At 32.7% G+C, this 13,160-nt stretch overlaps 2 protein-coding genes across 2 annotated transcripts; both read left to right on the forward strand.

Annotated features, from left to right (window-relative positions):
* Positions 1-797: 797 nt before the first annotated feature.
* LOC104233191 (probable xyloglucan endotransglucosylase/hydrolase protein 26) lies at positions 798-2,649 on the forward strand. Its single transcript, XM_009786544.2, has 4 exons — positions 798-975; positions 1,385-1,485; positions 1,665-1,858; positions 2,007-2,649. The coding sequence occupies exons 1-4, from the start codon at positions 807-809 to the stop codon at positions 2,413-2,415; spliced, it is 873 nt and encodes a 290-aa protein (XP_009784846.1). The 5' UTR covers positions 798-806; the 3' UTR covers positions 2,416-2,649.
* A 4,070-nt stretch (positions 2,650-6,719) lies between these two features.
* Positions 6,720-9,703, forward strand: LOC104233193 (probable xyloglucan endotransglucosylase/hydrolase protein 26). The gene is made up of 4 exons (XM_009786546.2): positions 6,720-7,038; positions 7,934-8,034; positions 8,169-8,362; positions 9,088-9,703. Exons 1-4 carry the CDS (start codon positions 6,858-6,860, stop codon positions 9,494-9,496), a joined length of 885 nt encoding a protein of 294 aa, XP_009784848.1. The 5' UTR covers positions 6,720-6,857; the 3' UTR covers positions 9,497-9,703.
* The last annotated feature ends 3,457 nt before the right edge of the window (positions 9,704-13,160 follow it).

Consider the following 13,160-nt stretch of genomic DNA (forward strand, 5'->3'; position numbering starts at 1 on the left):
TAAATGAAGCTCTAGCTACGCTAAATGAAGTGCTCAAGAGAAGCGTGTACGGTGTTGAGCAGGGCTAGTCATCGCCCCGTAGTGCACAAAATACCAGCTCGTATAAGTACGTCAGGAAGCTTGACGTGACAAAAATTCGAGTCAAACTAGACTAACAGATTGGTAGTTCGTAGCTAATTTTTCCTGCAATTATGCAATGAAAAAGAGAAAGAAAACCCATGGTTTAGTTGATAACTCCGTAGAAGCTGGCCAAGTCGAGCCTTTCCATTAGTCTCATGCACGTTATTTCATATTAACCCCAAGCCGTGTCCCAGCCGTGCTACTTCTATTTTGCAACCTTTTCATAATCTTCCAACAATATTTACCTCAATTAGTTCTCAAACTAATTATTTATAGAATATATTCTAAATATCCTCTCTGTTATACAGTAAATAATTTATTATAACTGATTAAATAATATATTGATAGTACAAATATTACTTACCCTGTCTTTAAATTATCAAAAAGTTCTAATTATTTTTAGACTCATGTCCGGCTGTAACTTCAATTATATTCACTAATATTTCATTCTTTTTTTCTTGCCCATACATCAGCTGATTCAACATACATGCAACCAGATTTCTTAATAATTGCCAAGTGCCTATTTTGAACAATAAAAACCATAACCTACTCAACTCTTAGAATGTCAATTTCAGACGTGGACAGCAAAATATATAAATAGAAAGGGTCTTAATTTTCAGCTATATAAAGCCTACACAGCCTAAGAGCAAAACGTGCCATTTCAAGTTACTCACAAATTTATAAAGATGGCCAAATTCATAGCTTTTAATTCCTTGGTTTTGATCATTGCAACATTTGCATTTCATTGTGCTATAGTCAATGCAAAGATCTCAAGTAGCATGTATATCAATTGGGGTGCTCATCATTGTCAAATGCTTGGGGATGATCTTCAACTTGTCCTTGATAAATCTGCAGGCAAGTTTAGTTTTCTTTTCATATGTATGATATGTGCAAAAAAATACTTAATTACTTGTGTAGCCTTCCCTTGTGACTGCTCGAGCTGTAGGGGAATCCAGAATTTAGAGTCTGCCGGTTAAGTATACGTGTGATCTTACTATATATGTGGATATATTGAAAAGAATTTCAAATTATTTTTACATATGTATTCATATATAGTTTGCATCATGGAAAAAAATGGTCGCTTTAGTTGAAATCACAGAACCTGCTCTAAATCCACCTCTGGCTCGTGGCGAGTGTCTGCCCAAATAACTAAGTGAAAAAGGGGTTACAAACAATGACAACTTATGTTTGATCGAGCAGAAGATAACTAAATTTTGAATCTTCGGGTTGACAATATTACTGACTAATTTGGTTTTAACTTCAGGTTCTGGTGCGCAATCAAAGAGAACATTTCTCTTTGGTAGCTTTGAAATGCTTATCAAGTTGGTACCTAACAACTCCGCTGGAACTGTTACAACATACTATGTAAGTACAATTGTACAATATTTAAGTTTGAATTTTTCTTAATAAACCTTTTTGGAATTCAACTTACTACATATAAAAGTTGTTAGATTACTCAACCAGTTGTACAAAAAATTAGGAGTTTTAAACTATTTAAACTACTAGTGTATAATAAGACATTGTTTGTTTATTGATTCGTGCAGCTATCTTCTACTGGCACCAAACATGATGAGATTGATTTCGAGTTTTTAGGAAATGTATCAGGACAACCTTACATTATCCACACAAACATTTACACCCAAGGTGTTGGAAACAAGGAGCAGCAATTCTATCCTTGGTTTGATCCAACTGCAGATTTTCACAACTACACCATTCATTGGAATCCTAATGCAGTCGTGTAAGTCTATTTTTTTCGACTATCTTGTTTGCTATATATATCATTATCAAACAGACGTCCAAGAGTATATATATATATATATATATATATATATATATAAAGAGCTAGATAATCTTGAAATTTGATGTGTCACTACTTATTTTTTCAGATGGTATATTGATGGTATTCCAATTAGGGTATTTAGAAATTATCAACTCAAAGGAATTCCATTTCCAAACCAACAAGGAATGAGAATATACTCTAGCCTTTGGAATGCAGATGAATGGGCAACAAGAGGTGGACGTGATAAAATTGATTGGACAAATGCACCATTTATTGCAACATATCGTAAGTTTAGGCCAAGAGCTTGTTATTGGAATGGACCATTGAGTATTGTTCAATGTGCTATTCCTACTAAATCCAATTGGTGGAATTTTCCTTTATACAGTAAATTGAGTGCTCCTAAAGTGGATCAAATGAACTCAATTAGGAGCAAATACATGATTTATGATTATTGCAAAGATACTACACGATTTAAGGGAGTTATGCCTACTGAGTGTACATTGCCACAAAACTAGAAGGATGTCAATATTGAAACGATACAGGAAAGATTAGTATGGACTATACGCAAGGATGACACATGAATCGAGAAGGACGTCAAAGTGAAAGCTGCACTTTTTCCATTTTCTTATTTTGCTTCTCATGTTTGTTATTTTTTGTTATCAATTCTTTCTTTTTGGTTGTTTTCCGCAAGAAGATCTTGCTGAGTTGATCTGAGTTATGTATCTCATTCTTTTCTAATAAAATTTGAATGTTTGTATTAAGCTCCATCTCAAGGTCCATATTTTGTGAAAGGATCATCATCTACTATGAAGAACTAGCCTAAATTGTCATTCACCTAATCACTTAAATTAAAAATAGCAGGCAAATGTATAATATATGTATATTTCATATATAATATATGTATCGCCTTGTATTATCAGTGTATAATTATGTATAACAACTAGAAAAAATAAATAGTAAATCAATCACTATTCGCGTAAAGATCCCATCTACCATTAGTCATCCATAACTATATATTTTTAAAAAAACAAACAGTGGAAAGCAAATTATAGCAAGGAGACTCTGATAATCTAAATTTTAAGACTTCTTATATACGCTAAAGTATTTTTGCAATGTTGCAAAACAACGCTATGACGATTTTGGAGCACTAGTTACACTTTTTAATTTATTTGGACACTTCAAATAATTAATCAACTTAACAATACTTTTTATTTTGTAACAATTTAAGCCAACCATTGTACTTCTTGATATGAGGCTCCAATTTTGTAAAGAATTTATGATGTTTATTGGCTTATTTTATATTTTGAGTAAATATAGTGTCATCAAATATTATCCTATAAATATGAAGAGAAAAAAAATCAAATTAACGTAAAATAAAACACTTTCATACAAAGTATTCATAGTCAAGAAAAGAAAATTGAAGAAATAAGTTAACCTAACTTTCTTCAGTTTGTGACAAATGATTATTAATCAACAAGAATTAGATTAATTAGATGGTGTATATAATATGCTTTCTATATGGGTGGGTGGGGTGGGGTGGGGTGGGGTGGGGGGGAAATAGAATTTAGTTTATAATATTTCTTATTTGAACATGGAAAAGAGAAATCTTCTTTGAGCCCCGTGCATACAAGACCGGCTCTAATGTTCTACCTACTAAGGCTTGTGCCTTAAAGCCCCCCAAATTTGGGGTGCCCATTTTTCAAAAATAACCGATTTATAGGTACTTTAAAATAATACTCCTTCCGGTTCAAAATAAGTGATTTTTTGGATGTTTTCATACAGATTAAGAAATTCATCTTTTAGCATTAATTAGCAATAGAATTGACCATATTAACCTTTTATCTCACATAAACACTCCTAACACATATTCCAACACTATTTACTCCAAGGACAATGTAGGAAAAAAATTAATTCATTCATTCTTGAAATCTGGAAAAATCACTTATTTTGGACTACAAAAAAATAGCCAAAAAATCACTTATTTTGGACTGGTGGAAGTAATATTTAGTACTTTTAATATAAATGTAGACTTTTCATATAGAAAGAAGGATATTTTTTAGATATTTAAATAAAGTAATCCTTTGACTTACTTATAAATAGGTAGCGTGGATAATTTTTCTAACATCTAAATTTGATGAATTAAAACTGTTAATATACTCCAATATATATATTGAATTAAGTAAAAAGACTTTGATTCTTTTCCAAATGCTTATATTGTCCAAGACCAATAATACCTTAACAAAAATTTAATGTGTGGCCAAATTATTAATTGAAAATGAATTATTAAGAGAAAACGATTATAAGAAAATTGTTAATAATTTTGCATCTCAAAAAGTTAGAAAAATAGACTTTAAATAAAAATATATTATAATCTTTTTTTTTTTTGGAAAAATTAGGCCTCACATTAAATTTTGACTTTAGGTCACGTATATGTATATGCCGCCTTTGCAAGTACAAAGTCACTTTTATTAGGGTGTGTTTACTCTTAAGTTCTAACATAAAATTTCGAGCGTAAATTTGAATTTAATCATCGAATGAGAAACCAAAAGAAGAGGGATTTACATCTATACCCGCTTTTTGTGTCACGTTTTAACTTATGTCCGCTTTGCAAAAAAAATTGCAAGCGTACCCGCTTTTTCGCATAACTTTAGCATATGGGGCTGAAGTAGCAAAGGCAATCACGCAAAACTTCAGCCTTTCTAGTAGACGGGCCTAAAGTTTAACTCTAGAGCTGAAGTTTTTGTTTTGTAACTGGCGAACTTCAGCTCTAGAGCTGAAGTTTTTATTTTTGTAACTAGCAGTTTTGTTTTACAACTGTCGAACTTCAGCTCTAGAGCTGAAGTTATTTAGTTCAATTGTAAAAACGTCAGCACTGTATAAGCTATTACTCATTTCCTAAAAAAACTAATAACGTACTCATCAACATGAGCACTACTATTGTGGAGAATATCTGAGACAAGCATAAGCCGGGCAACTTTTGTTGGTATTGGAGTTTCATTAAGCGTCAAAGACTCCGTTAGAATTTCAGCTACCTGCAACTCAGTAGCAACAGGGTAACTGTTTCAGGAAAATACAATGGAAACAATTACGATCACAGGATCCCTCAATTCATTCATGGTCCTATTTATTACAATTACAATTAATGTTCAAGTCTCATCTTTATGCTAAATAATATTTTTAAAAAAACTTCAAAGAACTGATATAAATGCATTTGGAAAACGGGTTGGAGATATATTGTAACCGAAAGAAGAAAAAGAAGAAGAAAACGAAGGAGGAGAAAGAGGAGGAGAAAATGGGCTGAATTTATTTAAAAAGTGGATACAAATTAAAAAAGAATTTAAAAAAATGGGTATAGGTTAAATGAGAACGACCAAATAGGGCGCCTCGTGCAATTTTTACAAAAGTTATTTTAGTTGATAACTTGCTAAGTCGAGCCTTTTCATTAGTCTGATGCACGTCATTTTATAACTCCAAGCCGCGTCCCAGCTGTAAAACAAACGTCAAATTCTATAAAATAAAACACTTTCACACGAAGTATTAAGTCAAGAAAAGAAAATTTAATAATAAGTTAACCTAAAGCTCTTCAATTTGTGACAAATGATCATTGATCAGCAAGAAATAAATTAATTTAGATTTGTATATAAGGGGAGCATTGGAGCAACGTTAAATTTGTTTTTGTGTGACCTATAGGTCACGGTTTCGAGCCGTGGAAGCAGCTACTAATGCTTGCATTAGGGCAGACTATCTAATTCATACCCCTTGGGATGTGGCCTTTCCCTGGACCCTGCGTGATTTGTATATAAGAGGAGCCTTGAAACAACAGTAAAATTTTCGTGTGATGACCTATAGGTCACGGGTTCGATCCGTGGAAGTAGCCAATAATGCTTACATTAGAGTAGGTTGTCCACATTATCCCTTAAGGTGCGACACTTTCCGAATCCTGTGTGAAGGCGAAATGTCTTGTGCATCAGACTGCTCTTTTTAAATTTATATATACATGGAAAAAAGACTTTATTAGTTAATATTTCTTATTTGAACATGGAAAAGAAAAATCACCTTCGATTATTAGAGAATGTTTTATTTCTATTATGAGTTTTTGGCGCGAATTTGAATTTAATAACCGAACGTAAAACGAAAGACCCTATGGTTTAGTTGTTAACTTGCTACGTACATCTGGCCAAGTCGAGCCTTTTCATTAGTGTGATGCACGTCATTTTGTAACTCCAAGCCGCGTCCTAGCTGTAGGCTACTACTTCTGTTTTGCAATCTTTTCATATTCTTCTAACAATTACTCCAATTATATTCTCCAAATATATTTTCATGTAAAGAATATATAGATATATTCTAGCTGCTATATTCCTTCATTTAATGCCAATTTTTTTCTCATGAATTACGGCAACCTTTCTAAAAACCAAAAAAATAATATTATTCCGTTTGTCCCAATTTACATGGTGCACAACATTTAAGAAAGAGAAAATAACTTTTAAAACTTATGGTTTAAAACAAGTTATAAATATTTATGTAATTGTAAATCACCTCATTAGGGCAAAATAAAAAAAATTAAATTAAATTATTTCTAAATAATAAAATATGACGGTCATTTTTGAACAGAATAAAAATGAAAGTATGACGTATAAATTAAAACAAATGAAATATTAAGTACGATATTTAAATACTTTTATGCCCCTCCACCTAATTTCTCCTTAATTATTGGAAGCAAAATATGTGCTGCAAATCCAAGCTGATCTGTAAACCTATAGGCTATAACTAAGGATATGGAAATCAAGACGTGGTCAGATCATCTACATTCTCTATAGGGTTTTTCTCATAATGGTATTATTTAATTTGATTATGACATGTATAAAAACATGGTCATATTCCTAAGAAGAAAAACACACAATTAATTTCCAGGTTTAATTTGCAGAATTAAGAGAAGCAAGAAATCTATTACAGTTCCATGTTCAAAATTATGGCCAGCTCTCGACTTCTTTCTTTGTCTAATTTGTTCATTTTGGCAATTGCATTTCATTTGGTTTCAGTCAATGGAATGTTCTCAGATAACATGTATATTAACTGGGGTGCCCATCATTCTTGGATGCAAGGAAATGATCTTCAGCTTGTCCTTGATCAATCCGCAGGTAAAGTTTCATTTACCTTTTCTTTTGTATGTTTAAACTTGTCGCATATGTCGCAACTGTAAAGTTGTCTCAGTGTGACCTATAGGTCAAGGGTTCGAGCTAGGGAAGCAGCCACTAATGCTTGCATTAGGGTAGGTTGTCTGCATCATACCTTTTGGATACAGCCCCTTCCCGGACCCTGCATGAATACGAAATGTTTTATACATCGGGCTTCGTATGTCAAAAGTTTCTAATAGCATTTAATTTATATATAGTGACACTATCTTCCTTTTAACATAAAATAGACAGATGAATTGGTATATTTATTGAATTCGTCAAAACTTACTGAGCTGACCTCGGAGTTTTATCAGGCTTTCATTTTTTGAGTGGTTTCTTTGTTCTCTATTTGGATGGGAATAAAGCAAAAAAACTTCTCTTTTTCTATTCTTTATTTTTGTTTTATCCCTTTGACGAATTTCGACTATGGTAATGCGCCACTATTTAGGCGTAAGAAAAACTTTACCTGAAAAAGCAAAATGCACCTAATGTTTATTTTTTACCCTATCAATGTAATTTAACTCGCTATAACAAATTACCTCTCTTATTTTCATATTACTACTAATTGTTTCACTCATTATGAAATTACCTGTAAATATTTTACCCTGTTAGAGTATAGAAGTTAAACTTTTCATGATAAATGGTTTGTCAAAATAAGGCTCAGCAAAAGTTTAATCTAATCAAAAACTAGGAAGTAAAAACAGAATTCACAGATTGACTAGAAAGTTTTCCAACTTCTGCCTAAATATAGCATAATCAAGATCCCATTCCAACCCCTCCCCCCCCCACCCCACATTGATTTTTGCCTTATTGGATTATGTCACTCAAAAAAAAATGCTACTTTGGTTTACATTTTCAGGTTCGGGTGTACAATCAAAAGGAGCATTTCTTTTTGGAAGCATAGAAATGCAAATAAAATTAGTACCTGGAAATTCTGCTGGAACAGTCACAGCATACTATGTAAGTGTTAGCTTAAATACTCAATAGACAACACTATAACAAATGATCAAAGCCTTTTTCCTGCTTAATTCTGTTTATAATTTTTTCAAATAGATACCATGAGAAGTGTCTGATTTCTGTTTATTTTTCCACAGTTGTCATCTACTGGTGACAAGCACGACGAGATCGACTTCGAGTTTTTGGGAAATGTATCAGGGCAACCATATATTATACACACAAATATTTTTACTCAAGGTGCAGGAGGCAGGGAACAACAATTCTATCCGTGGTTTGATCCAACTGCTGATTACCATAACTATACCATTCATTGGAACCCCAGTGCAGTTGTGTAAGTCGTTCTATTCCATAAATTTTCCTAATAGTCCAGGGGCGGATTTAGGATTTTAAGAACATGAGTACACCATTAGGATAAGAAAAGAAGTATATTTAGTGTGAATTGATCTCTCTTCCTTTGGGTAAATAACTCAGCATTTGACCAAATGCATCATTTAACATTTTTGGAAAATTGGAGCCAACAGATAATAATAGATCAGTTCTAGGAAATATATAATACATAAAATATCAAGTTTGACGAAAAGTCCACGGGTCCACGTGTACCGCAATTTGGGCCTAAATCTGCCCTTGTCTAACACTAAAAACACAAAACACCCAATTTTCTCAAAATTCCTAAGTGCCTTAGCTTCCACGCAGACATGGATGTAGCATGTCTACCATGGATTCAGTACATATTCGATACAGAATATAGATATCTTCGTAAAAGTTTAGTACTAAAATTTCAACAAATATCATATTCTGACAATAAGTTCGGCACCAAGAACCTTAAAAGTTGAACCCATCAAGTTTAAATCATGGATTTGCCGCTGTCTACAGATTAGTAGCCAGGTAGTTCTTGACTCATTGTTTAACCATTCAACAAATATAGATTCTGACAATAGGTTCAGTGCTAAGAACCTTAAAAGTTAAACTTATCAAGTTTAAATCCTGGATTTGCCGCTGTCTACAGATTAGTAGCCAGGCAGTTCTTGATTCATTGTTTAACCATTCATGTTACAGATGGTACGTTGACGGTATACCAATCAGAGTATACAAGAATTATCAGAGCCAGGGAATTCTCTATCCGAACGCACAAGGAATGAAGGTTTACTCTAGCCTTTGGAACGCCGATAACTGGGCAACCAGAGGCGGCCTTGACAAGATTGACTGGACCAATGCTCCATTTATAGCCAAGTACAGAAATTTCGCGCCGCGAGCTTGTCCCTGGTATGGACCAGGTAGCATTCGCCAATGTGCTGCTCCAACTCCAAATAATTGGTATACTTCTTATGAGTATAGTCAATTGAGCTATGCTAAGCAAGGGCAAATGAATTGGGTAAGGAACAATTACATGATCTATGATTATTGTAAAGATAAGACGCGATTCAATGGACAGATTCCAGGAGAATGTTTTAAGCCTCAAATCTAACAAGTGAATTGAGTTCGTTGGGATTCCCATTTGTGGGAATATACTGAGTTTGTTATTATTGTTGTTGAGTTGAGTCCGCTGGTATACTTTGTGCAAAAGATGTACTATTATACTCTTTTTTCCTGATTCATATTGTAACAATTCATTCTTTTTCCTGTTTTATTACCAAGAAATTATATGTATGCCATTCTTTTTACAAATGTTGTTTTTGTTGGTGTATTTGTGTTTTACAAATGTTGTTTTTATTGCTGTATTTGTTTTTACAAATGTTGTTTTTGTTGGTGTATTTGTCTCTGAGAAGTTTATGTATATCATTGGTCAAGACGAACTCGTAGATGAAACTCTAGCTCTGTCCAACAAAAAAAAAAAGAAAAAAAAAGGGAAGGGCGGGGGAGAGGGGGGGCGCCAAACACAAGAAAAGATTGTCATTTTAATTCAGGATAATAAACAAATAGAACAGTTTTTTAATTCAGGATAATAAACAAATAGAACAGTTAATGGTCAAAATACAATGAAAATTGATTTGTTTATACTCACGGCTTATTCATTTCAAGGTTCAATTGGATTCTCAAAAGACTTAAGTTGCAATTAGTTGCACCATTTCCACCCTACGATGTAACGAAGTACTTAAAACAAAAACACAACCTGTAATCTATTACGAAGATAATGAATACACATCCTGTATTCCCCTCTAGACGCAACGGCTGGACTTATAATGAAAGATAAGAATATTTGTTTGGTTGCAAAAGATTGAAATTATATAAACTAAAAAGGCAGCTCGGTGCACTAAGCTCCCGCTATGCGCGAGGTTCGGGAAAGGCTGGACCACAAGGGACTATTTAAAATGATATTAATATGACTTGTAAAAACTCGACGTGTATGCAAGTAGGCCAGAATACCATTGTTAGAAAAATATAAAAATTGTAATTTATTATAAATTTTCTATAATTTCTAAATATGTAAATTGCATTAAGAAACAATAAGAAATAGAATTTTTAATTCACATTGTAAATGTGTCTATAAATTCTAATTTATACAGCAACAACATACTCAGTATGTTCCCATAAAGCGGGGATAGATTTTAATTTATATGGCATTTTTTTTGGTTTCTCACCCGGTATCTGATACCCTTATTGGAGCCCGATTATATCCGGATTCGCGTCGGGTAGGGCCCCATTTGGGAGGTAGCGCTCCCTACCAAGGATTTTTTTATACACAAGACTCGAACTTGAGATATCTGGTTAAGGGAGGAGCAGCTGCCACACCTCCTTTTTCCGCCCTCGCGGGGGTACAGGGGTTTTTTCCAATTAAAGGACAGTCGAAACGGGATTTGTTTATTTATTTTAGAGTCGCCACTTGGGAGATTTAGGGTGTCCCAAGTCACCAGTTTAATCCCGAATCGAGGAAAAGAATGACTCTGTATTACAGTCCGCGAACTAGAAATCCGGATAAGGAATTCTGTTAACCCGGGAGAAGGTGTTAGGCATTCCCGAGTTCCGTGGTTCTAGCACGGTCGCTCAACTGTTATATTTGGCTTGATTATCTGATATAATACGTATTATAAACTTATGTGCAAATTTATCCCTTAGCCGCTTTTATTATTATTATTATTATTTATTGTTATTATTAGCCGCTTTTATTATTATTATTATTATTATTTATTGTTATTATTTTACGAAGAATTGCAACATTGTGAAAACGTATTTCAAATCACGTCGCAATCAATGCACCCGTGATTATCGACACATTTCGACTCCGTTGAGATTTAGATTTGGGTTACATAAATGCACACCCGTATTTAAGAAAATAACATTATTAAATACGCGCCTAGAGCGACTAGCGTATCATTATTTTGGGTAGGGCCGTGAAATTTGCTAAAACGGCTCCTCCCTAATTCTAAGCGATTAAATGTACATTTATTGAGGGCCCCGCAATCTATACATTTCATTAAGCGAGGCTCATCTCATTTATTTTAAATGGACAAATCTTAAAACGACTACATTTTTCTATAAAAATTAGTCTCTAAAATAAAGAAAGAAAATCCTAATTAATTACTAGCTTTTTATTATTTTAAGAAGACATGACATGCTAATTGCTTGATTAATACAAATATTGATGAAAAAGGAATTTTACTCTTAATTTCGAAATTATAAATAAAATAAAAATTCAACAACTAATATTCAAAATAAACAAATATAGCTAGATTAAAACTCAGCATTGTTATTTTTTTAAAAAAATATTATTGAGATTAATTATTCACAATCATTTGAAACTAAATTTAACCATAATTACTAAAGCTTATTAGAAAGTTTATTAGACTTAAACGTTCTTTTAATCTTGCTTAAGCTCAAGTCATGCCTTAATGCCTAATTTACGATGTTTAATTTAAATTCGTGTCTTAGCTAAATTTAGCTACTTGTTCATGATCAACCTATAATCTTGAAGCCTTCATAACTAGTGAATTAACCTATTTTGCCGAACTGATTTATTACAGACTAACTTATGATATTATTTTCTTATTCCAGTTATTATTTAGTAATTCATGAAATAGCTTAAATACAATCAACAAAAGGAACAAAGAAAAAACGAAATTAAAACTTCAAATTTTCATTCTTCATATGTATTCACGCTTCATATTTCGGATTACAATAAACAACTTTTCAGTTGTGTACCTAATATTGGAAGCAAAAGAAAATGAATATGAGAATCAGCAGCAGCAGTAAAATCAGTACAACACAGCAACAATAGCCCAGCGACAGTAACAACTCAGTAACAGACCGGTGGAGTAGTAATCCAAAAAAAACAAAAGCTTCCAGCTTTTATGAAACAACAATTAATTCTGATTTCAAACAACAAAAGAAAGCAGAATATTTTTTTTAGTTTTTTTTTATTTGAAAGCTTAAATATTTTTCGGAATTTTCTATCTCTTAAATGTTTAGCCCTTTTCTCTCTCTTATTTTCAGATTTGTTTCTCTCTCCCGTTTTTTTTTTGTCTGTGTATGTTTTTCTATCTATCTCTCTTCCTTTTAAATCTGATTTCAAGACTTCTTATATATAACTCATCCCATAAATCTTTTAATTAATTAAAATCAATACTTTTTCTCTACCCAACCCATTATTTTCCCACTCATCCCCATTACATTAAATAAACATATCACACCACCCCATTATATTTTGTCCCCCATGCTTCACTTAAAATAATACAAGATTCCCCCCACTAAATTTTGTCTTGTCCCCCCTTTATGTTAAACAACTATATCACAACTCACCCCATTTTATTTTGTCTCTCATGCTTCATATAAACAATTACAAAATGTACAATTCCTAAACTACCCCTCCGACCTTACTGAAAATTACCAAACTACCCCTGAACGTACTACAAATTACCAAACTACCCATCAGCTATAACACATCAATTAATCAAACTTAACCAAAATATAGGCAATATGATTAATTTCTAACAATGTTCAAACAACAAATTTCATGAACATGATTTCTTCAACATTTCAATAACAAATCACATGAACATGATTTCAACCACAAATCATATGAACACAAATTGAACAACCAAGAACAACTAAAATTTGATTGAACAATATTTTTAGCAACAACAAACCTATTTTCGGATTTAAACAACAACAACAATCAAACAAGTATATTTAGA

Source organism: Nicotiana sylvestris, chromosome 6 (assembly GCF_000393655.2).
Source record: "Nicotiana sylvestris chromosome 6, ASM39365v2, whole genome shotgun sequence".
Taxonomy (NCBI): Eukaryota; Viridiplantae; Streptophyta; class Magnoliopsida; order Solanales; family Solanaceae; genus Nicotiana; species Nicotiana sylvestris.